This window comes from Scyliorhinus canicula, chromosome 11, assembly GCF_902713615.1.
Source record: "Scyliorhinus canicula chromosome 11, sScyCan1.1, whole genome shotgun sequence".
Taxonomy (NCBI): Eukaryota; Metazoa; Chordata; class Chondrichthyes; order Carcharhiniformes; family Scyliorhinidae; genus Scyliorhinus; species Scyliorhinus canicula.
In genome coordinates, this window is record NC_052156.1 from 49,496,599 (window position 1) to 49,524,378 (window position 27,780).

At 47.2% G+C, this 27,780-nt stretch overlaps 1 protein-coding gene across 1 annotated transcript; it reads right to left on the reverse strand.

Moving 5' to 3' along the window:
- Window positions 1-1,533: 1,533 nt before the first annotated feature.
- Window positions 1,534-16,440, reverse strand: thoc7 (THO complex 7). The gene is made up of 7 exons (XM_038810566.1): window positions 16,293-16,440; window positions 10,075-10,202; window positions 8,368-8,454; window positions 4,979-5,036; window positions 4,515-4,581; window positions 4,359-4,428; window positions 1,534-1,774 (listed from the first exon to the last, which is right to left on the reverse strand). Exons 2-7 carry the CDS (start codon window positions 10,181-10,183, stop codon window positions 1,707-1,709), a joined length of 459 nt encoding a protein of 152 aa, XP_038666494.1. The 5' UTR covers window positions 10,184-10,202; window positions 16,293-16,440; the 3' UTR covers window positions 1,534-1,706.
- Between the last annotated feature and the right edge of the window lie 11,340 nt (window positions 16,441-27,780).

Genomic DNA, 27,780 nt, shown 5'->3' on the forward strand with positions numbered 1-27,780 from the left:
CCGGGGGCTGGCCAAAGAATGGAGATGGTTGAGCGGCAAGGAAGCGGGGTCCCCCCCAACCAGGTTGGTCACATGGAATGTGAAAGGGTTGAATGTGCCAGTCAAACGGTCGCATATGTTCACGCATTTGAGGAGCTTGAAGACGAACGTGGCCTTTCTGCAAGAAACGCATTTGAAGAGTGGGGACCAGATGAGGCGAAGGAAAGGGTGGGTAGGGCAAGTCTTCCATTCAGTATTAGATATGAAGTCGCGGGGGGGTTAAGGTGCTGATAAATAAGCTGGTAGCGTTTGAGGTGGGGAATAAAGTGGCAGATTCGGGAGGAAGGTTCGTGATGGTGAGTGGGATGTTGGAGGAGATGCCAGTGGTCTTGGTGAATGGTAATGCCCCAAATTGGGATGATGTTGATTTCATGAGGTGGGTGCTGGGGAACATCCCGGACCTGGACACACACCAGCTGATTATGGAGGGGACTTTAATACCGTCATTGAGCCAAGTTTGGACCGGTCGAGTCACGGTTGGGGAGGGTGTTGGTGGTAGCGAAGGAGCTAAAGGGGTTCATGGAGCGCATGGTGGGGTAGACCCATGGAGGTTTGGGAGGGTGAAGTAATTTTCGTATCTCTCCCATGTGCACAGGGTGTATTCGCGGATCAATTATTTTCTGGTAGATAAGATGCTGCTGGCGGGAGTGGTTGATTCGGGGTACTCAACGATTCTGATCTCTGATCACGTGCCGCGCTGGATGGGCTTGCAAGTGGACCGGAGGGGGGGGGGGGGGTTCAGTGCCCGCAGTGGAGACCGAATGTGGGGTTGCTAGCAGATAAGGAGGTGTGAGAGACACCATCCAGGGTTATGTGGAGCTGAATGATGCAAGTGTGGTCTCGGCCGCCACGATATGGGAGGCGCTTAAGGCAGAGGTCAGGGGGGAGTTTATATTGATCCGGGTGCATAGAGACAAGGTGGAACAAGCAGAGATGGCAAGGCTTGTAGACAAGATTCTGCAGGTGGATGGGAGGTACTCAGAGGTCCTGGACGCAGGTTTGCTGAAGGAGCGGCAGAAGCTCCAGATGGAGTTTGGGTTGAAGTCCACAGGGAATACAATGGGGCAGCTGTGGAGCGCGAGAGGGGCAGTATACGAGTATGGGGAGAAGGCGAGCAGGATGCTGGCACACCAACTTAGGAAGCAGGAGGCGGCCACGTGGATCGGAATGGTGAAGGACGGGAGGTGAAGAGCGGTACTAGACCCTGTGGGGGTGAATGGGGTTTTTGAGGAGGGTATGCCATTGCCGTTTCCGGTGCCCAAGTCGATGCGACATAGTCCATCCGTTTTTATTCCTTTTTGACTTTTCTGTAGCATTTTGGTGAAACTGAGAGGCTTGCTCGGATATTTTGGAGAGCAATTAAGAGTCAATTACATTGTCTGGAGGCCAGACTGGATAAGGAGAGCAGATTTCCTTCCCCAAAGGACATTAATGAACCAGATAGGTTTTTACAACAATCAATTATAGTTTCAAAGCATCATTACTGAGACTAGCTTTCAATTCCAGATTTTTTTATTAATGAATTCAACATTTATTTCTCATGTTTGGTTTCAAAAAATTGTACTTATAAAAGTTTACGTTTGGAACTCTGGCGTAGGCATTAAATGTTTTCTCCATTTTTGAAAAAATAACAATTTTTACTGGAATTTAAAAGTTCTCAATGTCCACTAATGTCCATTTTGTATCTCCATGCGAGTATCTGGAGAGTCCTCACCTTCCGACAATTTCTCATCACCTGAATTAGCACAATAAAAAATGAGGTTACAATAAATACTTTCTGCATAGATATGAGCTTAGTTGTTTGTTTTGCCCTATTTGTTGATAACATCCTCATGCAGTTGCAGAAACCGCAGTATTCTTTGGCTTTGCATGCAATTATACGTCTATGAACTGACCTTGTATCAGAATGCAGGTTAGATTTTTGTAAAATATTGCAGTGTTCCCACTGTACAGGACATGAAGTAAAGGGACACTTCATTTGGTAGCAGCAGCATATTCTAAAGCTGTATTACAGTAGTACCAAGAAGATTTGAGATGGCTGCAGCAAGGTCTGGATGCAACTTTGGAGGTCCTATCGTATTAAGTGTTAAAAAGAATAGATATTCTTCCATGAAGAGTAACGCAAAAGAATCCTGCCTGGAGGTAACAGAGTGAACATTCGCACCTGCAACTAAATCCTAACTGCTATTCGGTACGTTCACCTTTCTACAAAGTAACGGTTACATTGATTTGTGCTTGACCTTGTTTCACTGAGTGGATACTTATTCTACTGTTGATTAAAGACGCAAAGTTCACAAATATCCAGTTCAGGTCAAAACCTGGATAATGTCATCACAAAACTGGATATACGGCAGTGTGAGGCAGCTCCTATAAAATACTCGGGACTACATCTGGGATAGATTGACACCACTGCATCTGAGAAGGTATGCATATCAGATCCAAATCTGTAACATACATGTTTTAGCAAAACATTCCATGTAGCTGCCACATCAATGCACTTATCCTGAGACTCTGAAAATGTGACAAGGAACATACGTTGGCTACACACTTAATGTTCGTATTACTTGTTCACAGAGTTGTATCTGGGGACTGATAGCCAGGGTCTCCTCTTCGCCACCTGTTCTATGACAATTGCACTTAGCAGATTATGTTTATGCGAGATGATTCAAGAGTGTTACAATCGGGAGACGTTAGGAAATTGGATCCGGCAATTTAAGAATTAACAGACTGAGGGTAAAACTGCTAGCACTGAGTCAGAGGTATACACCCACACCTGGCCTGAGTTACATTGTCCCATTCAGACTTCAGCTCATTAATGGGAATAAACAGGCAGCACGGTGGCGCAGTGGTCAGCATTAGAATACCCAATTCATTTTTTTCCAATTAAGGGACAATTTAGTATGGCCAATCCACCTATCATGCACATCTTGGGTGTGGGGACGAAACGCACGCAAACGTGGGGAGAATGTGCAAACTCCATACAAACAGTAATGCAGAACCAGCTTCGAACCTGGGACCTCGGTGCCCTGAGGCAGCAGTGCTAACTACTGCGCCACCGTGCAGCCCTCATAAATTGGAAGTTAATTGCATATTCATAGCATGGCCCAGTTCTTTTGTGTAAACGGGAGTGGGCAATCAAAAGCCCAGGTAGCGATGATGAGTTCAAATCTGGACACTCCAGGACAGAACCACTGTTTGAGGGGCTAGGCGGAACTCAGAGAGAGAAAAGAATCCTGTTCGAACAAGTGGGGCAGAAGGATTTGGAAATCCAGAGAGAGGTCATGAAAAGCTACAGCAGGGCGTGGCTTTCATAAAGGGGTCTGAAGGAGGTATTCTAACAAAAGGAATATATTCTATAAATGCAAGTATCATTGTTGCCTGCCTGCTTAAGCATGTTAATTCCACATGCTGTTTAATGGGAAATTATGCATTAGGGTTAAAAGATACATATTGACTGTTTTTGTTAGGTCTGAAGTTTAAATATTGTTTTTCTTTTGCTTTAATAAACTTTTGTTTGTAAAAATAACCAAGCCCTATTTCTTATGCAATCACTCCTGGAGCAAATCAATTTACCGCACAGTAAAAAAAAAATCTAAATCCATTGCCCTTGTGGTCCAGTATCTTATCTACTTTTGGGATCTGACCAGTCATCTGTAACAAAGAGACAATCATTTTGTGTACCTAATCTAACCCGAACTGCATACAACTACTACTACTGCACTACTGCTTCCTGAAGGATAACATCCACAGATGGAATGGAGCTTTAAGATGCATATAGCTGTAATATTGAAACTTTAGGGCACTACAAAATCAGAAATGCAGTTTCTGGGTCAACATGCAGGTATTAATGTAACTAACAAGCAAGTTCCTGTTGTGGAGCGGAAGTCAATATCACACCCAGCAACATTTGATATAAAGTTGAAAGCTTTGATAGTGCTATTCAGGTGCTGACACTGTATTATGGGACAAGGACATCATAAAATATTTTCTGGAGGTCTCAAGTGCTTTTCCCACCAGATTATCTCATACTAACACCATAAAGCATAGGAGCAGAATTAGGCCACTCAGCCCATCGCGTCTGCTCCGCCATTCAATCATGGCTGATATTTTTCTCATCCCCATTCTCCTGCCTTCTCCTCATAACCCCTGATCCCCTTATTAATCAACAGCGATGGGCACACAACAAGTCTTAGAACCGGAGAACACAGATCACCTGCACCCAAAGCAGGCCAGTCCTAGTCAGGCATCATATTGTAACTACTATTTGCATATATGAGAAAATGGTACAAATTTTCTTTTCTGTATCAAGCAATACTCACTTTCCAATGTTTGTTGTAGTTCATGTATAGTGCTGAGTAGAACATGGAACTGTTTTCTTCTTAGTTCAAGCTAGTAATAACAAAGGTAGAAGTGTTAATTTGAATGATAACGGAAACAAAGAAAATAGAAAAGATTTGGTCAGGGGTTAATATTACCTTATCTTCCACACTTTCTTTAATGTGAGAAAGATGTTCTAGTTCCTTACCAAGTGCCTCTAGCTGTCTAAAAATTAAGGGAAGAAGAGATTTTTCAAAGACCAAACTTAATTTTTAGATTTTCTACAGACATTTGAAAACTAATTCCGTGATGTTTATCTTATTTTGTCATTTCCTCTTCCACTTTCCTCTTCCAACGTTGCCTTGTCTCTCATTTCATTTTTGATCATCCTTTACAATGAAGTGGACAAGATGGTCCATTTAACCAACACCATCACAAAATCTCTAACTGGTGTAACAGTTAGTATGCACCATTAGCCAATGCAAGACGGTCCAATATGAGCAAATAAAGCAGTCACATGCATGCCCATCTACCCACTATGTCAGAACTTCTGCCAAATTTATTTTTATTTAAAACACAATTGAAATGTGCAGAAACATATTTCATTAAAGAAAACACTTACTGTAAGGTTTCATGTCTATCAGGATGCTGTTGGATTACTTTTGCTAATGCATCATACTCTGTAAAAATAAATACAGAGAAAACTTAAAAAGTACTGCTTCACCAAACACAAATAAACTGGAGAAATGTTTTTTTTTTAATTTATAGATAATTTAGCTCTCAGTAAATTAACCAAAACATTTTTTAAAATCTGAGTTGAATTGACACCCAAAGCTGAATTAAGGAATCAGCACCGAGGTAGGACGACAGGAAATCCTAAGTAGAAGGCAAGAATATATCTGAAAGAGAGCAGAGGAAGTGTTGGAATGAACAGAAACATGAAAGGGGAAGAGTGGATCAAAGGAGACAGCCATGTCAGTGTTGAGACCAGGAGGTAGTAGCAAGATATAGATACAGTGGCAAAATCTAGAACTTGAAGCTTCTGGAGAGTGCAAGAGCAGGTATGAGGAAGTCCACAATCTATCTGTATGAAAACTTCTAGATTCAGTAGCCTGGTTGCTTGGATGCTTCAAATTCAGCTTCACATCATTGCATGTGTTATGGTAATGGTTGTGTCATGCAGTAGCTTGTGGCAGCTGTCATGTGGTTATTTTGCTGAGAGCATTGTGTCCTAACTAAGCCATAAATGTGCACAGGAGAGCATTCTGGGGGTTGGGATTTTCAGGAGGTCTGGTTTATGGCTGCAGACTGTGTATGGCAAAATAGTGAGAAAATAGATAAATCAAACATATGTGCTGGGTAAGTTTGTCGAGACCACTTGTTTTGTGTTATGTTGCTATAAATATTTATTAGCATGCAAAGAAGTGGATAGGGATTCAAGCTTTATCTCAATGGTTTTTCTAGAATGTGATTGGGAAAATTGAGATGGGGAAGAATAGATTTTTTTTTAACACGAGTCAAACTGAAGTGGATTAAACAATTAGAAGGGAGACAGACACCTTAACTATTGCTTCTTCATACTTGAAAAGGAAAAGAGTAAATAAAGTGAGTTTGGTCCTTTAGAGCAGTGTTTTTAAAACTTCTTTTCCTTTGGACCCATTTTTGCCAATTGGTCAATCTTCGGAATCCACACCAGTCTATCCTGAGGCAAGATAGTATTTGCAACACTAAAGGTTTCTTGCCACAGGCAAGGGAGGGAAAGAAAATTATTTAGTTTTCCTGTGCTGGCTGGCGTCTCTCGTCCTGGAACTGCCAAACGATCTGCGTATGATTCTAAAGAAAAATGTAAAGTAAGTAACTATTCTGGTACTCCTCTGCCAAAGAAACTTCAGCCTGTGTCTCAGGCTGGCTCAGTTATTCTCACTTTCCAAGTGTGCTGGTCTAGGGCAGCATGGTGGCGCAGTGGTAGCACTGCAGTCTCACGGCACCGAGGTCCCAGGTTCTATCCCGGCTCTAGGTCACTGTCCGTGTGGGGTTTGCACATTCTCCACCTGTTTGTATGGGTCTCGCCCCCACAACCCAAAGATGTGTAGGGTAGGTGGATTGAACACGCTAAATTGCCCCTTAATTGGAAAAAATGAATTGGGTACTCTAAATTTAAAAGAAAAAGAAAAAAAATGTGTGCTGGTCTAATGACCATTGCTCAGCTCCATGATGGCCTTTTGCAAAAGGGACCTGGTCATTTACCAGTTGGAGTTTTCTCAGGTTAACAGAATCTCCAAGGAGGATCTGCATTCCCTTCTCACCCGTTCTCCTATTTCAAATCAAACTCCCAGAAAGAAATTTTCCATTCCTTGTTGCGATCCTTTTTGGGAAAATAAAGCCCATGGCAAAACTCTAAGGATGAAAAACAAAATGCGAATCAGAAATGCAAGCACATATTGGAATTGCACGGGGCAGGTTAACCTGAAACAAGTGAGAAGCAGCACCTGGGTTCAGCCACATATTCACCATTTCCCCACCTTAAGGCAGCACAAGACAATGGAAGCTTCTCATTTGAGTTAATACAGTCAGTGTTCACCTCTGGGAATTATAAAGCAGTGATTTCAACTTCTGCAAGAATGTGTCCAAAATCAGAGAAAACAAATCATTTTTATGAAACACACAGGGACAACAGGAGGTAAAGGTGCCTCACTTTTAAACTTACGCCCCCAGAAGCATTAGAAAGAACAAGGTGCAGAGCTTTTATCAGTGTCTCAGAATGTCTTGGGCCCGCTTAGCTCACTGAACCTCTGACACAATCAAATTGTCTCTCGTCTCTCTGGAGGTGAACTTCTAAAATTAGGCAATAGCCCAGGTTTTGCAGATGTGTTTTCCGGATTGATTAACCCCCGCCGAGACGGGTTTGAATTTTCTTCAGTTTCATCATTAATATTACAGTTTCAGTGATATTAGTAAAAGTAAAGGATTACCACTGATGCATGACCACATAAATGCTGCTTGTTAAAAAAATCTCTGAAATACACAAAACAAAGTGCGAGTGCCTGGCGGCTGCTCTCCTTCCACTCCCCGCTTTCCCGCGCTCCGCTGCCAGTCCTGCACTCACCAAAACATTCCAGCAGCTGACTGGGGCACACTTTCAAGCTTCCCACGGTTGGGAACCACTGCAACAGGACATTGACATTTACGGCAGGATTTACCCTGCAGACTTCTGCCGTAGGGAAACTGTATTATAGGCTGATATGCGCAGAACACCGTGACCCTTTTAACATCCGGCCGTGACCCATCCACGGGTCCCGACCTACACTTTGAAAACCCGGCTTTAGAGAGAGATGGGGAATTAATCATGGGAAATAAGGAAATGGTAGAAGCGTTGAGCAGAAATTGTCTGTCTGTCTTCACTGTAGAAGACAGAAATAACATCTCAGAAATACTCGTCAATGAGGAGGTGAAAGAAGGAACTTAAAACAATTTCAATCACCAGGAAAAGGTGAGGAGAGGAAAATATTGAATTGACAGAGAAAAAGAGAGACAGACAAGAATTAAATTTAAAACTCAAATAACAATGCGCCACCTGAAGCACTGAAATTAAACAGTTTAAATTATTCCCGTTCCGGCTCAGAGAGGTTGAACAGCATTGCATTTACAATTACCACATCATTAAAAAAAAGTATTTATGCTCTCGATTACCAGACTTAGCTTAGGGCAATTCACATTTAAATCCACAAGCTCGGGGCAACACAGTGGCTAGCATTGCTGCCTCACGGCGCAGAGGTCCCAGGTTCGATCCCGGCTCTGGGTTCCTGTCCGTGTGGCGTTTGCACATTCTCCCCGTGTTTGCGTTTGTTTCGCCCCCTCAACCCAAAGATGTGCAGGGTAGGTGAATTAGCCACGCTAAATTGCCCCTTAATTGGAAAAAAATGAATTGGGTACACTAAATTTATAATTATAATTTATAATTCAGCAAGGACAACCTATTTAAATTATGCAAGTAAAAAGTAGAAATATTACCTTGACGATTTTTCCGAATTCGTTTTGCTTGTAAAATCTGCTTCTTACATTCTGAGATCTTGTCATGTGCGGCTGAAATGTTACTTTCTGAAAATCATACAATTTTCTTAGAAAACACAAATATAAAATCAAACTTATCTTTATGGATTTTCTTACAGAATGTTCTCAGCAAAACTGTTTCCACTGTAGTCAAGGTTGTGGTAAAACGTAAATTGTTACTCTTTAATTGTAAAATATAAGTCTGCCGTGTATTTGTTAGCTGGTATTTCTTTTAAAATGTTTGCACATGCTTTGGGCTTTCACTAACTTTCCAAACGTGGAAGTGTACAAGATCCAATATTAAAGGAAAATGTTTTGACTATACCAACAATACAGTATTGACAACTGTAATTATGGCTGCGCACCCTGAAAGTTCCAACTTAAATTTCCAGAAAAAACAAACATACTGTAAAGCGCCATTTGTGCTGGGTACATTTCCAGAGCTATTAGCAGTCCTTTGCGTAGGTGGCTATGCTTCCAGCGTGAGCCGACAGCAAATGTGAACAGGCTTCAACAGAGTTAAGAGTTTACAATTTACCCCTAATATTTTTGTGATTATGAAACATACGAAACACATTTTCTATCCGACATCTAGCCTTGGATGAGCCACAATTTCCTTCAGCTAAACAGCAGCAATACCAAAATCATCGCTTCCGACTCCTGCCACTGACTCCATCTCCTTCCCTGACCATTGTTTCAGGCTGAATCAGACATCTTGCAGCCTTAGCACCCATATTCAACCCTAAGATGAGCTTCTAATTCTACATCCTCACTGGTGCAAAGTCCGCCTTGTTCCAACCCTGCAATATTCCTCATCTCTGACCTTGTTTCAGCCCATCTGCTACTGAAACTCTCATTAATTTCTTTGTCATTCCAGACTAAACTATTCTTTTTTTAAAATAAATTTAGAGTACCCAATTCATCTTTTACATTTAAGGGGCAATTTAGTGTGGCCAATCCACCTACCCTGCCCATCTTTGGGTTGTGGGGACGAAACCCATGCAAACACGGGGAGAATGTGCAAACTCCACATGGACAGTGACCCAGAGCTGGGATCGAACCTGAGACCTCGGCATCGTGAGGCAGCAGGGCTAATCCACTAATCCACTGCGCCACCGTGCTGCCCCAGACTAAACTATTCTAATGCTCTCTAACATAACCCTCCCATTCTCCACCCTCCAAAAAACTCATCATGTCCAATGCTCTTGTGCCATATTCCGTTCTGCACCAAGTCTCAACAACTGTCATCCATGTCCTTGCTGACCTACATTGGCTCCAACTCTCTCGATACTTCAAATTTAAATTCATGCTTCCTTATATTTAAATTCCGATAATGTGGCCTTTCCCAGCTCTGTAATCTTCGCCAGCATCACAACCCTAGTTCATTCTTTAAACCATGATCCAGCTTTATTAAACTTTTAAAATTATTTAATAGATCATTGCAAAATAAAGTACTCAATTGTCTGAAAGGAGCAACAAAATCTACGCAAATCTTTCCATTGTAAGCAAACAATGCTCCCATTACACAGAAAAAGTACAGCCACAGACTAAAGACACCACAAATGTGAATTTCCAAGAAGTAACTCAATGAAAAGCTAATCAGCACGAAGAGTTTATCTCTATATAATTAGACTATTTTCATTGTATTATTATTAAGCATTTTCTTACCTATATCTTTTGATATTTTCTCATAGTTCAGCATTTCCCTCAGGTTCATATCATACACAAGCAATGTTTTTCCCATGGAAAATTCACATTGTCCCAATGTACCAAGCATGCGCTGGTGTTGGCTATATCTAGAAGATAGTATAGTGAAAAATGCATTATACCATCATAACCAGTCACTAACCAGTTTGCTGAATTAGTAGTCTTGGATTGAAACTGCTACTGGAAATTCCAAAAGCACAATTTCATATTTCACTCCACTTAGCGAGTCTAAAATTAAATCAAAATTCCTTTGTGGCTTAGCATGTTTATTCTGTGAACCAACAGACTGAGACCCAGGGCTTCATCAGCACTGAATTAGTTGGTGGCTCCATGGGCGCCACTTGAGCAAGGTACTAAAGATATCCCGCGCCGTACCCACAACCGCCACGACAGACACTACTGGAAGACCTACTGGACGCAAGTATCCTAGAGAAAGGGAACTGCAGCGACATGTATGACCGACTGGTAGAAAGGGACGACACCGTACTGGACGCAACGAGAATGAAATGGGAGGACAACCTGGGGATTGAGATAGGGTGGGGACTCTGGAGCGAAGAACTGACTAGGGTCAACTCCACCTCCATGTGCGCAAGGCTCAGCCTGACGCAACTAAAAGTGGTACATAGAGCCCACTTAACAAGAAACTGTATGAGTAGGTTCTTCCCGGAGGTGGAGGACAGATGTGAACGGTGCCAAAGAGGTCCGGCCAACCACGCCCACACGTTCTGGTCTTGCCCCAGACTTGCGGAGTACTGGACAGCCTTCTTCGAGGCTATGTCCAAAGTGGTGGGGGTGAGGGTGGAGCCATGCCCGATAGTGGCGGTCTTCGGGGTTTCAGACCAGCCAGATCTATTCCTGGGGAGGAGGGCGGACGCCCTTGCCTTTGACTCCCTGATCGCCCGCCATAGAATCCTGTTTGGCTGGCGGTCAGCAGCACCGCCCAGAGCTGCAGACTGGCTGTCCGACCTCTCGGAATCTCTCCAAATGGAGAAAATCAAATTCGCCATCCGAGGGTCAGACGACGGCTTCCACAGAACGTGGGAGCCATTCATGCAATTGTTCTGGGACCTGTTTGTGGCCAACGAACAAGAGGAAGAATAGTCGGGTGGCCGAGAATCAGGGGAAAATGGACGGGAATCGGGGGAAGGTAGCCCGGGGGGGGGGGGGGGGGGGGGGGGGGCTACGGGTTCCTTTTTAGGGGTTTGATGGCAAGCTAAGGCCCAAAACCAAACTGTAAATAAATGCCTATAATCATGTGGCTCGGCCATATTGGGGAATGTAAAATATGTATGCCGGCTAAACGGGGCGGCCAGAGTTGTTATTATGAAAATGCTTACCTGTAAATATACATGTTAATTTTTGCGTGTTTCTTTTTCTAATAATTTGTAATTTGTTGGATATAAAATATGAAAACTCAATAAAAAACATTTTTTAAAAAAAGATATCCTGCGCAGACAAGGAGCTCATGGACAGAATAGTTTTAACTTGGTGAGAGAAAAACAAATAATAAAACAAGTCTATATCAAAATTCTACCTAAGTTTTTAAATGTTGGGCGGCACGGTGATGCAGTGGTTAGTACTGCTGCCTCATGGCGCCGAGGACCCATGTTCGATCCCGGCTCCTGGTCACTGTCCTTGTGGACACATTCTCTCTGTGTCTGCATGGGTCTCACCTCCACAACTCAAAAGATGTACAGGCTAGGCGGATTGGCCATGCTAAATTACCTCTTAATTGGAAAAAAGATTGGGTGCTCTAAATATATTTAAACAATAAAATAAAATAAAAATAAGTTTTAAAAAGTTATAACTTATTACATTCCAATTTATTTTTCACATTGCCTGCTTCCCCGCTCCCCCCCCCCAAAAAAGTCAATATTGTTATTCTACAATTATTTCCCAAAAGCAGAAGTTCCATTGCTGGCTTCACAACATGGACATTTGTCACATAGTTGTTAACAACAGGGTCAAAATAACTATTACTGATATTATTTGGGTTTTTAAAATAAATTTAGAGTACCCAATTCATTTTTTTCCAATTAAGGGGCAATTTAGCATGATCAATGTACCTACCTGGCACATCTTTTGGGTTGTGGGGGCGAAACCCACGCAAACACGGGGAGAATGTACAAACTCCACACAGACAGTGACCCAGAGCCGGGATCGAACCTGGGACCTCGGCGCCGTGAGGCAGCAATCCTAATCACTGCACTACCGTGCTGCCCTTATTACTGATATTATGATTAACCTCAAAAGTCCACATTTAATTATCAGTTCCAGCTGAAGTTTAAAGCACCAAGATGAAGTACAATATATCTCAATACAAAAAAAATTCAGGATAGTAGTTAAATTGAGATACAAAATTTACTGCAAAGCCCATTTCAAATAAAGATGTTAACAGTGGGCAAAATTAATCTTAGTTAATAAAAATAGCCAGAATTATGATCCTCAGTTCTGTTATTGGGTGAGCAAATATTGGAATCTGCAGGGAATTCAACTGACATAGAGAACAAAGCCAATAATTCTAAGCATAAACAAAAGTTTTTTTTATAAATTTAGATTACCCAATTATTTTTTCCAATTAAGGGGCAATTTAGCGTGGCCAATCCACCTACTCAGCACATTTTTGGGTTGTGGGGGCAAAACCCACGCAGACACGGGGAGAATGTGCAAACTCCACACAGACAGTGACCCAGAGCCGGGATCGAACCTGGGACCTCAGCGCCGTGAGGCGGTTGCACTAACCACTTGGCCACCATGCTGCCCTATAAACAAAAGTAATCATGTCTCACAAATGTAATAGAATTATTTGATAACTGTAAGCCAGAGAATGAGAGTAGGGAAAGGATACATATGCAAATTTTGAAAATCACGATAAAGAAATGGCTAAATACAAAACAAAAATTACAGGAGTCTAGTGGAAGCTTTGGTTGGGCCTCACTAAAAATACAGGGCGAGATTCTCCGCAAATGCGGAGAATCGTAAAGGCTGCCGTGGCACAGGCCGTGACCCACGGCAGTCTTCACGCCCACTTCCGGGGCCGATTCTCCCCCCCGGGCGGTGCTAGGAGCGCGGTCGTCAAGGCCGCACGTCAAGCGTCACGCCGGCTGACACGGCCGATGGCGTCGGCCGCGCATGCGCAGGTTGGACAACGCCAACCCGCGCATGTGCAGTTGCCGTCTTTTACCTCAGCCGCCCCGCAAGACGTGGTGGCTTGATCTTGCGGGGCGGCGGAGGGAAAAGAGTGCGTCCGTTATGGACGCACGGCCCGCGATCGGTGGGCACCGATCGCGGGCCTATGCCCCCCCTTGGCACGGCCGTGGTACTACTGTGCCAATCGGGCCCCCAGATGCCCCAAACGGGCATCTGGCGCCCGTTTTACGACGGCAGCGAGTAGGTGTGTTTGCTGCCGTGTTGAAACGGACGTGAAGGCCCGGCCGCCGGCCCATCGGCCTCGGAGAATCGCCGCTCGCCGTAAAGAATGGCGAGCGGTGATTCGTGGCGTGGATCGGGCGTGGGGGGGGAGGGGGGAGAATAGCGGGAGGGCGTGAAAAATGTCGGGAGGTCTTCCCGCTATTCTCCCACCCGGCGTGGGGGGCGGAGAGTCGTGCCCACAGTGTCCAGTTTTGGTCCCCTCACTAGGTGGGCGACAGAGACCTGGGTAAGGTTTCAGAGGAGGGTCACTAGATTGATACGTTGTTTAAAGGCCCTCGATTACCACAATAGGCTTTTAACCCAACAAAAGCTAAGACTTGAAGAAGATTTGATTGAGGTCTTTAAACATTAGATTCAGTCTCTGAATCTTCAGATCCTGAGCTTCCAGTAGCTTGCCATTTTAATTCTTTGGCCCACTCCCACCTCAGTTTCCAACACTATTCCAATGAAGCTTGATGGAAGCTCAAGGATGGCTTCTCATCTTTCAATTGGACACTTTACAACCTTCCAAATTCAACACTGAGTAACAACTTCAGATCACAACCACTGGTCCCATTTTTCCATGCTACAGTTTTTTTTACTTGCCACGTCACTAGCCTTTTTCATCTTGCATCATCATCATCATCTCTTTTGTCATTTAATCAGCCGGGATCGAACCTGGGACCTCGGCGTCGTGAGGCAGCAGTGCTAGCCACTGCACCGCCGTGCTACCCTGGAAAAGTAGAGTCGAGGCCACATTCAGGTCAGCCATTACCTTATTAAATGGCAGACAAGGCTCTCAGGGCTGTATAGCCTACTCCTGCTCTTAATTCACATGTTCACAAAACAGCATAAATCCAACCACACCTCTTTACATACAAGGGTAAATTCAGACTACAACCACAGTGGCTTCACAACACTCTTTTCTTTTTTTTCTTTTTATAAATTTAGATTACCCAATTATTTTTTCCAATTAAGGGGCAATTTAGCATGGCCAATCCACCTACTCTGCACATTTTTGGGTTGCGGGGGCGAAACCCACGCAGACACGGGGAGAATGTGCAAACTCCACACGGACAGTGACCCAGAGCCGGGATCGAACCTGGGAGCTCAGCGCCGTGAGGCGGTTGTGCTAACCACTAGGCCACCGTGCTGCCCTGGCTTCACAACACTAAGGTTAGAGTGCAGATACAACCTAAAACCAGAATAAAAGCACAATGTGACACACAAGAAAAGTATAGTAGAATCAATCCCGGAAAGGCAATTTTTTTTTTAAATGCCAGAGTAGCCAATTCATTTTTTCCAATTAACGGGCAATTTGGCATGGCCAATCCACCTCCCCAGCACATTTTTGGATTGAGGGGACAAAACCCACGCAAACACGGGGAGAATGTGCAAACTCCACATGGACAATGACCCAGAGCCGGGATCGAACCTGGGACCTCAGCGCCGTGAGGCCGCAGTGCTAACCCACTGCGCCACTGTGCTGCCCACGGAAAGGCAAATCCTGACTTTAGTTTATACAATGCAAATTTAGTATCAGTGCAAAGTGGAAGCCATTAAATAACATAACTTTCCCGAAATTAAATGTTGAATCAAATAATCAAACTAGTGACTTACACAAGTTATTTTAATTAAGTAAATGACCAAAGTGTCAGCAGTCTCCAATGTGGGACAGTGGTTAGCACTGCTGCCTCACAGATTCAAGGACCCAGATTCAATTCCGGCCTTGGGTGACTGACTGTGTGGAGTTTGCACTTTCTCCTCATGTCTGCGTGGGTTTCCTCTGGGTATTCCGGTTTCCTCCAACAGCCCAAACTTGTGCAGGTTAGGCGAATTGGCCATACTAAAATTGCCCCTTAGTGTCCAAAATGTTAGGTAGGGTTATGGGGATAGGGTGGAGGCATGGGCTCAAATAGGGTGCGCATCCCGAAAGCCGGTGCAGACTCGATGGGCCGAATAGCCTCCTTCTGCACTGTAGGGATTCTATTGGGCAGCATGGTAGCATAGTAGTTAGCACAGTTGCTTCACAGCTCCAGGCTCCCAGATTCAATTCCCAGCTTGGGTCACTGTCAGTGTGGAGTCTGCACGTTCTACCCGTGTCTGCGTGGGTTTCCTCCGGGTGCTCCAATTTCCTCCCACAATCCAAAGATTTGTAGATCAGGTGGATTGGCCATGATAAATTAGTTACTGGGATAGAGTGGAAATGTGGGCTTAAGTAGGGTGCTCTTTCCAAGAGCCATGCAGACTCAATGGGCCGAATGGCCTCCTTCTGCACTGTAAATTCTATGAAATCTATGAAGTAACAAAGTATAATCTATTCAGCCACAAAACACAGAAACTATTCTACTTATGTCCTATTCTAAAAAAAAACTTGCTTGTAGATCAAGACCAAGCCACCCATGGAGTACTATTTCTACCCTGTTAACAACAAATCTTTAGAAATGTATTACATATGTTCTCTAGAAACGCTGGACGCATCATAATTTGACTATGAGCTTGTGGACAAGTACTTTTAAATATAGTATCAGAGATTCTAAAAATAATTTTTATCAGTGCTCAAACTGTCCTTATTCAATAGAAATACACAAAATGTATTTGGCTTTTAAATTGAACGTGATGTAGCAAATACGATTATAGTCAGTATTAAGCATAAATTTCTACAAATTGAATCTAATGTATTATAAATGCAACCTTTCCATATGTGATCCTTTTACTAAGAGGTCATTGATAAGACATGTTCAACTTAATTAAAACTAATCACATACCCCTCCTCTTGCGATCCTGAATTACACCACTTAATGAAGCTTTTCAGCAGCAGGTTAATGCGTCGATCATCACCAGCACCATCTCCATCAATTAGAAGCCGTTTGCGTATAACTTCATCTGAAATGGAAACATTTTGAGAGGTAATAATTCAACAGTTTTCCAATCCCATTGGTTTAATTAATATTGAGTTTAACACATTTCCCAGTTTAATAAGATTTGACTTCACTCATAAACGTTAGTTCTTTTCTCTCCCTACAGGTGCTGCCAGACCTGCTGAAAATTTCCAGCATTTTCTCTTCTGTTTCAGATTCCAGCATCCGCAGTAATTTGCTTTTATCCAGGGATAGCCCTATTGCTCTTCTTTGGAATAATGCCAAGGGAAGTTTCCAAACCTCATCTGAAAGTCAGCAACTTTGACAGTACAACACTCCCTCAGTACAGCACTGGAATATCAGCATTGGATTATCAGCTCCAGATTTAGAACATAAGAACTAGGAGCAGGAGTAGGCAATTCATCCCTTGAACCCGCTCTGTCATTCAATACGATCATGGCTGATGTCCTCTCGGCCTCAATTCTACTTTCCTGCACTTTCTCCATAACCTTTCAAACATTACTAATTAAAAATCTGTCCATTCTCCCAGTGTCTGCATGGGTTTCACCCCCACAACCCAAAGATGGGTTAGGTTAGGTGGATTGGCCACATAAAATTGCCCCTTAATTGGAAAAAAAATAATTGGGCACTCTAAATTTATTTTTAAAATAAATTATTATTTTTTTTAATCTGTCTATCTCCTCCTTAAATTTACTCAATGTCCCGGCATCCACCACATTCTGAGGTAGTGAATTCCACAGTTCACAGAGAAGTAATTTCTCCTCATCTGTTTTAAATCTGCTACCCCGTATCCTAGAGCTGTGACATCTCATTCTAGATTGCTCCACAAGAGGAAGCATCTGGTCTATGTCAACTTTGTAAATACCTTTTATCATCTTGTATACCTCAATTAGATCACTTCTCATTCTTATAAATTTGAGAGAGTATAAGCCTAAACTGCTCAATTTATTTTCTTTCGTTTTTAAATAATTTTTATTGAACAATTTTGAATTTATACAACATCAAACCATACTAAAATACCAACAATAACAATAATGACAACAATCATGAACCTTCGCCCCTCCTCAATGAACAACTCAACATACTAACAACTTAAATTAACACAATGTTAAGTTACATAACCGTAGCGAAAAAAATATACAGAAACTATAATAAGGAACACCCCCCACCCCGAGTTGCTGCTCCGATTGACCAAGATACCTATCTTTGAGCCAGGACGTCCAGAAAAGGCTGCCACCGTTTATAGAACCCTTGTACAGATCCTCTCAGGGCAAATTTGACCCTTTCCAACTTTATAAATCCCGCCATGTCATTGACCCAGGTCTCCACACTTGGGGGCCTCGCATTCTTCCACTGCAGCAAGATCCTCCGCCGGGCTACTAGGGACGCAAAGGCCAGGACACCGGCCTCTTTCGCCTCCTGCACTCCCGGCACGACCGCAACTCCGAAAATCGCGAGTCCACACCCTGGTTTGACCCTGGATCCAATCACCCTCGACACCGTCCCCGCCACCCCCTTCCAGAATTCTTCCAGTGCTGGGCATGCCCAGAACATATGGGCATGATTCGCTGGACTCCCCGAACATCTGGTGCACCTGTCCTCACCCCCAAAGAACCTACTCATCCTAGTCCCGGACATGTGGGCCCGGTGCAGCACCTTAAATTGGATGAGACTAAGCCTCGCACATGAAGAGGAAGAGTTGACTCTCTCCAAGGCATCCGCCCAAGTCCCGTCCTCTATCTGCTCCCCAGGTTTCCCCTCCCATTTAGCCTTCAGCTCCTCCACTGACGACTCCTCCACCTCCTGCATTACCTTATAGATATCAGACACCTTCCCCTCTCCGACCCACACCCCTGAAAGCACTCTGTCCATCGTCCCCCGCGAGGGCAGCAAAGGGAATCCCTCTACCTGACGCCTAGAAAACGCCTTTACCTGCAAGTACCTGAACATGTTCCCTTGGGGAAGCCGAAATTTATCTCCAGTTCCCCCAGGCCCGCAAACCTCCCGCCAATAAACAGGTCCCTCAATTTACTGATGCCCGCCCTTTGCCACCCCCTAAATCCCCCATCCTTGTTCTCCGGGATGAACCGGTGATTGCCACCCAATGGAGCCTCCATCCAGCCCCCTGTTTCCGCCCTATGCCGTCTCCACTGTCCCCAGATTCTTAGGGTCGCCGCCACCACCGGGCTCGTGGTATACCTCTTAGGGGAGAGCGGCAACGGCGCCGTTACCATGGCACCCAGGCTCGTACCTCCACATGACGCCATCTCCATTCTTTTCCACGCCGCCCCTCCCCCCTCCATCACCCATTTACGCACCATTGACACATTGGCCGTCCAATAGTACCCCAAAAGGTTGGGCAGCGCCAGCCCGCCTCTATCCCTCCCTCGCTCCAGGAAAACCCTCTTCACTCTCGGAGTCCCATGTGCCCACACAAAGCTCAAGATACTGCTAGTCACTCTCCTAAAGAAGGCCCTGGGGATGAAGATGGGCAGGCACTGAAAAAGGAACAAGAGCCTCGGAAGCACTGTCATTTTGACGGATTGCACCCTCCCCGCCAACGACAATGGCAGCATGTCCCACCTCTTGAACTCCTCCTCCATCTGATCTACAAGCCTGGTGAAATTATGTTTGTGAAGAGTCCCCCAGTCCCTGGCCACCTGCACCCCCAGGTACCTAAAACTCTCCCCTGCCCGCTTAAGCAGGAGCCTACCAATTCCTTCCTCCTGGTCTCCAGGGTGCACCACAAACACCTCACTCTTGCCTAAATTTAGTTTATAACCTGAAAAGGTCCCAAACTCAGCTAGCAGCTCCATCACCCCCGGCATCCCTCCCACTGGGTCCGCCACATACAGTAACAGGTCATCGGCATACGACGACACCCTATGTTCCTCCCCACCTCGCACCAAACCTCTCCACCTCTCTGAATCCCTCAACGCCATCGCCAGCGGCTCGATTGCCAATGCAAACAACAAGGGGGACAGGGGGCAACCCTGCCTGGTCCCTCGGTAAAGCCGGAGGTACTCCGACCTCCTCCCATTCGTGGCCACGCACGCCATCGGGGCCTCATATAGCAGCCTCACCCATCTAATAAACCCTTCACCAAATCCAAACCTCCCCAACACCTCCCATAAGTACCCCCACTCCACTCTATCGAAGGCCTTCTCTGCATCCAGCGCCACCACTATCTCTGCCTCCCCCTCAATCGCTGGCATCATGACGACATTCAACAATCTCCGCACATTCGTGTTCAGCTGCCTTCCCTTCATAAACCCTGTCTGGTCCTCGTGGACAACCCCTGGCACACAGTCCTCTATCCTGGTGGCCAGGATTTTTGCCAGCACCTTGGCATCTACATTGAGGAGAGATATGGGCCTGTATGAACCACACTGCTGGGGGTCTTTGTCCCTCTTTAAGATTAACGAGATCAGCGCCCGCGACATCGTCAGGGGCAAAGTCCCCCCTTCCCACACTTCATTAAGTGTCCGCACCAGCAAGGGGCCCACTAGGTCCACAAACATTTTATAAAATTCTACCGGGAACCCATCCGGCCCCGGCGCCTTCCCTGACTGCATCTGCCCGATCCCCTTAACTAGCTCCTCCAACTCAATCGGCGCACCCAACCCCTCCACCTGCTCCTCCTGCACCTTCGGGAAAGAAAGCCCGTCAAGGAACCTCTCCATTCCCCTCCTCTCCCCCGTTGGCTCCGACCGGTACAGTTCCCCGTAAAAGTCCTTGAAGACCTTATTCACCTCTACCCCCTTCCGCACCACATTCCCACTCTTGTCTCTCACTCCAGCAATTTCCTTAGCCGCATCCCGCTTGCGGAGCTGATGAGCCAGCATCCTACTTGCCTTTTCACCATGTTCGTACATTGCCCCTTGTGCCTTCCTCCACTGTGCCTCCGCCTTTCTCGTGGTCAGCAAATCAAATTTAGCCTGCAGGCTGCGCCTCTCCCCCAACAGTTCCTCCTCTGGTGCCTCTGCGTACCTCCTGTCCACCTCCAGCATCTTTCCCACCAGTCTATCCCTCACACTCCTCTCGCTCCTCTCCCTGTGTGCCCGGATAGATATCAGCTCCCCACGAATCACTGCCTTCAGGGCTTCCCAGACCACCCCCACCTGAACCTCCGCCGTATCATTCACCTCGAGGTACCCCTCAATACTTCCCCGGACCCTCCTACACACCTCCTCCTCCGCCAACAACCCCACATCCAACCGCCACAACGGGCGCTGGTCCCGCACCTCCCCCATCTCCAACTCTATCCAATGCGGAGCATGGTCGGAGATTGCAATGGACGAAAACTCGGCCTCCTCCACTCTCGGAATCAGTCCCCTACTCACCACGAAGAAGTCTATCCGAGAGTAGACCCTATGTACGTACATAGAACAGTACAGCACAGAACAGGCCCTTCGGCCCTCGATGTTGTGCCGAGCAATGATCACCCTACTCAAACCCACGTATCCACCCTATACCCGTAACCCAACAACTCCCCCCCCTTAACCTTCCTATTAGGACACTACGGGCAATTTAGCATGGCCAATCCACCTAACCTGCACATCTTTGGACTGTGGGAGGAAACCGGAGCACCCGGAGGAAACCCACACACACACGGGGAGGACGTGCAGACTCCACACAGACAGTGACCCAGCCGGGAATCGAACCTGGGACCCTGGAGCTGTGAAGCATTTATGCTAACCACCATGCTACCGTGCTGCCTGGGAGCACGGAGCACGTGGGAGAAGAAAGAGTACTCCCGAACCCTCGGCCTCACAAACCTCCATGGATCCACCCCACCCATCTGGTCCATAAACCCTCTCAGTACCTTGGCCGCCGCCGGCCTCCTACCCGTCCTAGAGCTGGACCGATCCAGTGAAGGATCCAACACCGTATTGAAGTCCCCCCCATGATCAGACCTCCCCCCTCTAGATCCGGGACCCGTCCCAACATACGCCTCATAAAGCCCGCATCGTCCCAATTTGGGGCATACACACTAGCAAGTACCACCTTCTCTCCTTGTAGCCTGCCCCTAACCATAACATACCTACCCCCCCTTATCCGCCACCACCTCCGATGCCTCAAACGACACATTTTTCCCCACCAGAATCGCCACTCCCCAGTTCTTCACATCCAACCCAGAGTGGAAAACCTGCCCCACCCATCCCTTCCTCAGACAGACCTGGTCCGCCACCTTCAGGTGGGTCTCCTGAAGCATTGCCACATCTGCCTTTAGCCCCCTCAGATGAGCAAGTACCCTCGACCGCTTCACCGGCCCATTCAATCCTCTCGCATTCCAGGTGACCAACCGGATCAGAGGGCGTCCCGCCCCCCCTCCCCCGTCGACTAGTCATAGCCCGTCGACTGCCCGCCCCAGGCCAGCACCCCCCACCCGATCCAATCCCCACAGTGACAACACCTCACCTCTGTCCCCCCCGGCCCCCACCAGCTCCTTCCTGACCCTGCCAGCAGCAACCCGGTATTCCCCTTCCCCCCCTCCGTAGGCTAGGAACCCTCCTAGCCGCGAACCGTCCTCCATTGTACTTCCGTGGGTCAGCTAACTTCTGCTGACCCCGGAAACTCCCGCCAATAAACCGACCCCTCCCAAAGTGGGATCATCCCCCATCCTTCCCCAGCGCGGGGAAGAACCAGTTAAGGCCCCGCCTCCACCCGTCATCGTCTCCACCCCTCCAGCCCCGCAGCGCGGGAAACCAGAGGAAAGCCCGCGCTTTCGCACTGCCCCACCACACCCTTCTGACGTAGCTCCCAAATACCAGCCCCACTCCATACCCCCAACCCGACATAGAATGCAACAAACCCCCCCAACCCTCCCCGCAAGATACAAAACTCAAACAATGCCCCACAGCAAAAAAAAAACAGAACACCCCCATAAATAACCATATCAAAATTGCAAAAGTGGGGCGGCAGGGTAGCATGGTGGTTAGCATAAATGCTTCACAGCTCCAGGGTCCCGGGTTCGATTCCCGGCTGGGTCACTGTCTGTGTGGAGTCTGCACGTCCTCCCCCTGTGTGCGTGGGTTTCCTCCGGGTGCTCCGGTTTCCTCCCACAGTCCAAAGATGTGCGGGTTAGGTGGATTGGCCATGCTAAATTGCCCGTAGTGTTAAAAGTAGGGTTAAGGGGGAGGTTGTTCAGTTACCGGTATAGGGTGGATGCGTGGGTTTGGGTGGGGTGATCATGGCTCGGCACAACATTGAGGGCCGAAGGGCCTGTTCTGTGCTGTACTGTTCTATGTTCTATGTACAGAAAAAGAGAACACAGCAACAGCAGAAACCAGCAATAAAGTATTACAACCGACCCCGCAACCCCCAACCCCTAGTTCAAGTCCAGTTTCTCCGTCCGCACGAAGGCCCACGCCTCCTCCGGGGAATCGAAATAATACTGCCGGTCCAAATAAGTTACCCACAGGCGCGCAGGTTGCAACATTCCGAACTTTTTCTTCTTGCAAAGCACCTCTTTCGTCCGATTAAACCCGGACCGCCGCTTAGCCACCTCCGCACTCCAATCCTGGTAGATCCGTACTACCCCATTCTCCCAGTTGCTGCTCTTCACCTTCTTGGCCCAGCGCAGCACACACTCCCAATCACTGAACCGGTGGAACCTTACCAGCACCGCACGCGGGGGTTCATTCTCCTTGGGCCTCCTGGCCAGCACCCTGTGAGCTCCCTCCAGCTCCAGGGGCAGATGGAAAGACCCGGCCCCCACTAGCGAGTTCAGCATCGTAGCCACGTAGGTTGGCAGGTCCAACCCCTCCAGCCCCTCCGCAAGGCCCAAGATCCGCAGATTTTTCCACCTCATGCGGTGATCAAGCTCCTCGAAGCGGTCCTGCCACTTCTTGTGGAGTGCCTCGTGCCCCTCTACCTTACTCACGAGGACCACGGCCTCCTCCTCTCATTCAGTGGCCTGCATCTGCAACGCCTTGATGGCAGCACCCTGGGTCATTTGAATCTCCGAGAGCCTTTTGTTCGTTTCCTGCAGAGAGCTCAGTACCTCAGCCTTGAAATCTGCAAAACAGTGCAGGAGAGCAGCTTGTTGCTCCTGGGCCCACTGCTTCCACGCCTCTGGAGCTCCGCTGGCCGCCATCTTGGATTCCTTCCCCCGTTTTTTCTGGGGAGCTGCTGCCGTTTTTTCCCCCTTTCCACTCCGAGTTCGAGTCATGAACTGCGGAGAAAGTCGATCAGCACACCTTCTCCCACCGGGAGACGTCGAAAAATTTCCGTTTTGGACTCTAAAAAGAGCTGAAAAGTCCGTTTGAAACGGGAGCTCCCAAATGTGCGACTTCCTACGTCATCGACGCCACCGGAAGTCCTGCTCAATTTATTTTCAGAAGACAAACCCCATATATCTGGAATCAATCTAATTAACCTCCTCTGAACTGTCTCTAATGCTACTACATCCCTCAAATAAGGAGACCAAAACTACATGGTACTCCAAGTGCGGTCTCACCAATGCCTTGCACAGTTGCAGCAACACTTCCCGACGTTTATATATTCTTTTACCTATACAGGCCGAAATTCCATTTGCCTTATAACCTGCTGTACCTACATGCTAGTTTTCTGTGATTTACGCACAAGGATGCACAGATCCCTCTGCACCAAAACACTCTGAAATTTCTCTCCAGTTCGATAATAAGTTGCCTTACCATTTTTCCGACCAAAATGAGATTGAACCCACAACTTTGACTCAGAGGACAGAGAGCTACCAACTGAACAATGGCTAATGCTCCCGATAAAATTGATTTGTTTTTAAATAAAAGTGCAATTTTAGGAGTTGTTATAATTGTAGATTTACAGCCAAACAACCACTCCAACATTAAAAACTAACTTTTCAAAGTGTGGTGTCTCATTCCATCTGATTTTACTTATTGTTGGAGATCTTGTAAAAAAAAAATTTTCTTCCATCACTTTAGTCTCTCTTAATCCCGCTTTCTTTCTCTCTCCGTAGTTGACTTGGCTTTAACTGTTCTAGTTTATACTTGCTGGTTCAGTCTCTGCATGTTTCATTAAGTCTTCAACCTGATTGGGTTAAAGAGCTACGCTGTTCCTTGCCACCTGCCTATCTGCACTGAAATTAATTTCTAATCACTACAAATTCCAGTGCAATAGCCCATGAAAAGCCTGTGAGTAAGTAAATGAATGATGCCACCATTCATTCGTCACTGACCACAAAACCTGGGCCAATATGTTTCTACTAGAACAAACAAGAATCTGTACTGGACCCTATTCTAGGTAATGATGCAGGTCAAGTGGTCAACATAAAAGTATGGACACATGTTGAAAACAGTAACAACTACAACATGGTTAAGATTAGTTCAAAAACAAAACAGGAAAAATAAATTCCACGACAAGCATACTTTGGTTTTTATCAATTTAGAGTACACAATTTGTGTTTTTCCAATTAAGGGGCAATTTAGCGTGGCCAATCCACCTATCCTGCACATCTTTTGGGTTATGGAGGTGAAACCAAAGCAAACACAGGGAGAATGTGCAAACTCACATGGACTGTGACCCAGAGCCAGGATCGAACCTGGGACCTCGGCGCCGTGAGGCAGCAGTGCTAACCACTGCACCACCGTGCTACCCTAAACAAGAATACTTGACTAGAAAAGGAAAAATAGTAAGATTAAAAGCTTATTTTCGAGTATTCCATTCAGACTTAATTGAAGGAAAAATTGACAAATGAAACAATAAATCAGCAATGGAAAAACACTTATAGGAAAGTGGTAGAAAAATTACATAATCAGATAGGCCAACATAAAAGAACATTTCAAAAGCTGGAATCACTGAGGTGAATACTCAAATTTCCACGGGGTCTCCCCGTGTTTGCGTGGATTTCGTCCCCACAACCCAAAAGATGTGCAGGCTAGGTGGATTGGCCACACTAAATTGCCCCTTAATTGGAAAAAATTAATTGGGTACTCTAAATTTATTTTTTAAAATGTATTTAACACTTGTAGATCCAGTAATAATATAAAAATGTAGGAAAGCTACAAAACAGATTAGAAAGGGATTAGAAAGGCTAAGAGGTAATATGAGGGAAAGTTAGCAAGAGGAAAAAGAATAGGGCTCAAGCAAGAACTGTAGACGTAGGAATAGCACCTCCAAGAGGTGTCGATGACATAATTTGTAACAGAGAAGGAAGGAATTGCAGACACTAGTACCACAATGTTCGAGCTCCAGGGTGTCATATTTGGGACGTACCACACCCCACCCCAGAGGTTTCAAGGTGAAGTTTGCACCGCAATTGCCTGGGATGTGTAAATTTCCCCTGGGCAATTGCCCTGCATGAGAAAAATCTGGAAATGTAATTTCAATCACAAACTTAAGATGGTTCAGTGTGTTACGTCAGTAGCTGCCCATAAAAAGGATTAAAACCACTTCGAACTTCCGGGTAACTGTTCTACAGACCCGCACAAACTCCCACGGTACTCTCCCAAACCCATACCACACAAGGGGCAGAATTCTCCCCCACCCCGGGTGGGAGAATCGCCGGGGCGCCGAGCGAGACCCGCCACGCCGTCCCGGCACCCGCACTCGATTTTCCCACACCTCCCAAATCGGCGCTGCGTGATTCATGGCTGCCCGCTGGGAGAATCGCTGCTCGCCGTTTGTAACGGGCGAGCGGCAATTCTCCAGCCCGGATGAGCCGAGCGGCCTGCCCAACACGACAGGTTCCCGCCAGCGCCATCCACACCTGGTCGGTGCCGACGGGAAGAGCGCGGGAACGCTGGGGGGTGCGGCCTGTGGGAGGGGGAGGGGGGTTCTTGCACCGGGGGAGGCCTCCAAAGGGGTCTAGCCCATGATCGGTGCCCACCAATCGGCGGGCCGGCGTCTCTGAAGGAGAACCTCCTTTCCTCCCCACCCCGCAAGATCCATCTGACATCTTCTTGCAGGGCGGGCCGCGGGAAGGACGGCAACTGCGCATGCGCGGGTTGGCGCCAGCCAACTTACGCATGCGCGGGTGACGTCATCTACACGGCGCAGCTTTTACGCGGTGCCAAGGCCCTGCGCGCGTAAATTACACGGCTCCACTCCTAGCCCCCCGGGGGTGGGAGAATAGGGGGCTGGGAGCGGCCTCCAACGCCAGAGTGAAACACTCCGGTTTTCACTCCGGCGTCGGGACTTAGTCTCCCGATGGATGAATTGCACCCAAGGGCTCTGGCCACCACCCCCTGGTTAAAGGGTGTGATTTCACACCATCACACCCTCAGAGGCCTGACCCGACTCGAGTTGCAACCGAACCGCCCCCCACTCCATCTATTCCCCCAACCCCATTTCCCCCACTCCCTCTATTTCCCCACTCCCTCTATTCCCCCCACTCTCCAATCCCCTCCCTCTATTCCCACTAGCACCACCCCACTCCCTCTATTCCCACCTTCCCCCAGTCCCTCCATTCCAACTCCCTCTATCCCCCCGCCACCCCCACTCCCTCTATTTCCCCTGCCACTCCCTCTATTCCTCCTCGCCATCCCCACTCCCTCTTTTCGCCCTCACCACCCCCACTCCCTCTATTCGCCTTCACCATTCCCCACTCCCTCTATTTGCCCTCGTCACCCTAACTCCCTCTATTCGCCCTCGCCACCCCCCACTCCCACTATTCCCCTTGCCATCCCCACTCCCTCTATTCGCCCTCGCCACTCCCACTATTCCCCTTGCCATCCCCACTCCCTCTATTCGCCCTCCCCACCCCCCACTCCCACTATTCCCCTTGCCATCTCCACTCCCTCTATTCGCCCGCGCCACCCCCCACATTCCCCTTGCCACCCCCACTCCCTCTATTCCCCTTGCCACCCCCACTCCGTCTATTTCCCCTCGCTACCCCCACTCCATCTATTTCCCTTCGCCAACCCACTCCATCTATTTCCCCTCACCACCCCCACTCCGTCTATTTCCCTTCGCCACCCCCACTCCCTCTATTCGCCTTCACCATTCCCCACTCCCTCTATTTGCCCTCGTCACCCTAACTCCCTCTATTCGCCCTCGCCACCCCCCACTCCCACTATTCCCTTGCCATCCCCACTCCCTCTATTCGCCCTCGCCACTCCCACTATTCCCCTTGCCATCCCCACTCCCTCTATTCGCCCTCCCCACCCCCCACTCCCACTATTCCCCTTGCCATCTCCACTCCCTCTATTCGCCCGCGCCACCCCCCACATTCCCCTTGCCACCCCCACTCCCTCTATTCCCCTTGCCACCCCCACTCCGTCTATTTCCCCTCGCTACCCCCACTCCATCTATTTCCCTTCGCCAACCCACTCCATCTATTTCCCCTCACCACCCCCACTCCGTCTATTTCCCTTCGCCACCCCCACTCCATCAATTTCCCCTCGCCATCCCCCACTCCATCTATTTCCCCTTG

Excerpts from the sequence above, each read along its gene's own strand:
- thoc7 (XM_038810566.1), bottom strand. The coding sequence starts at position 10,183 with ATGCTTGGTACATTGGGACAATGTGAATTTTCCATGGGAAAAACATTG. Across the intron at positions 4,429-4,514 it reads AAGAAAGTGTGGAAGATAAG|CTTGAACTAAGAAGAAAACA; the intron begins GTAATATTAACC and ends TGTTATTACTAG. Across the intron at positions 1,775-4,358 it reads ACTACAACAAACATTGGAAA|GTGATGAGAAATTGTCGGAA; the intron begins GTGAGTATTGCT and ends GTGCTAATTCAG.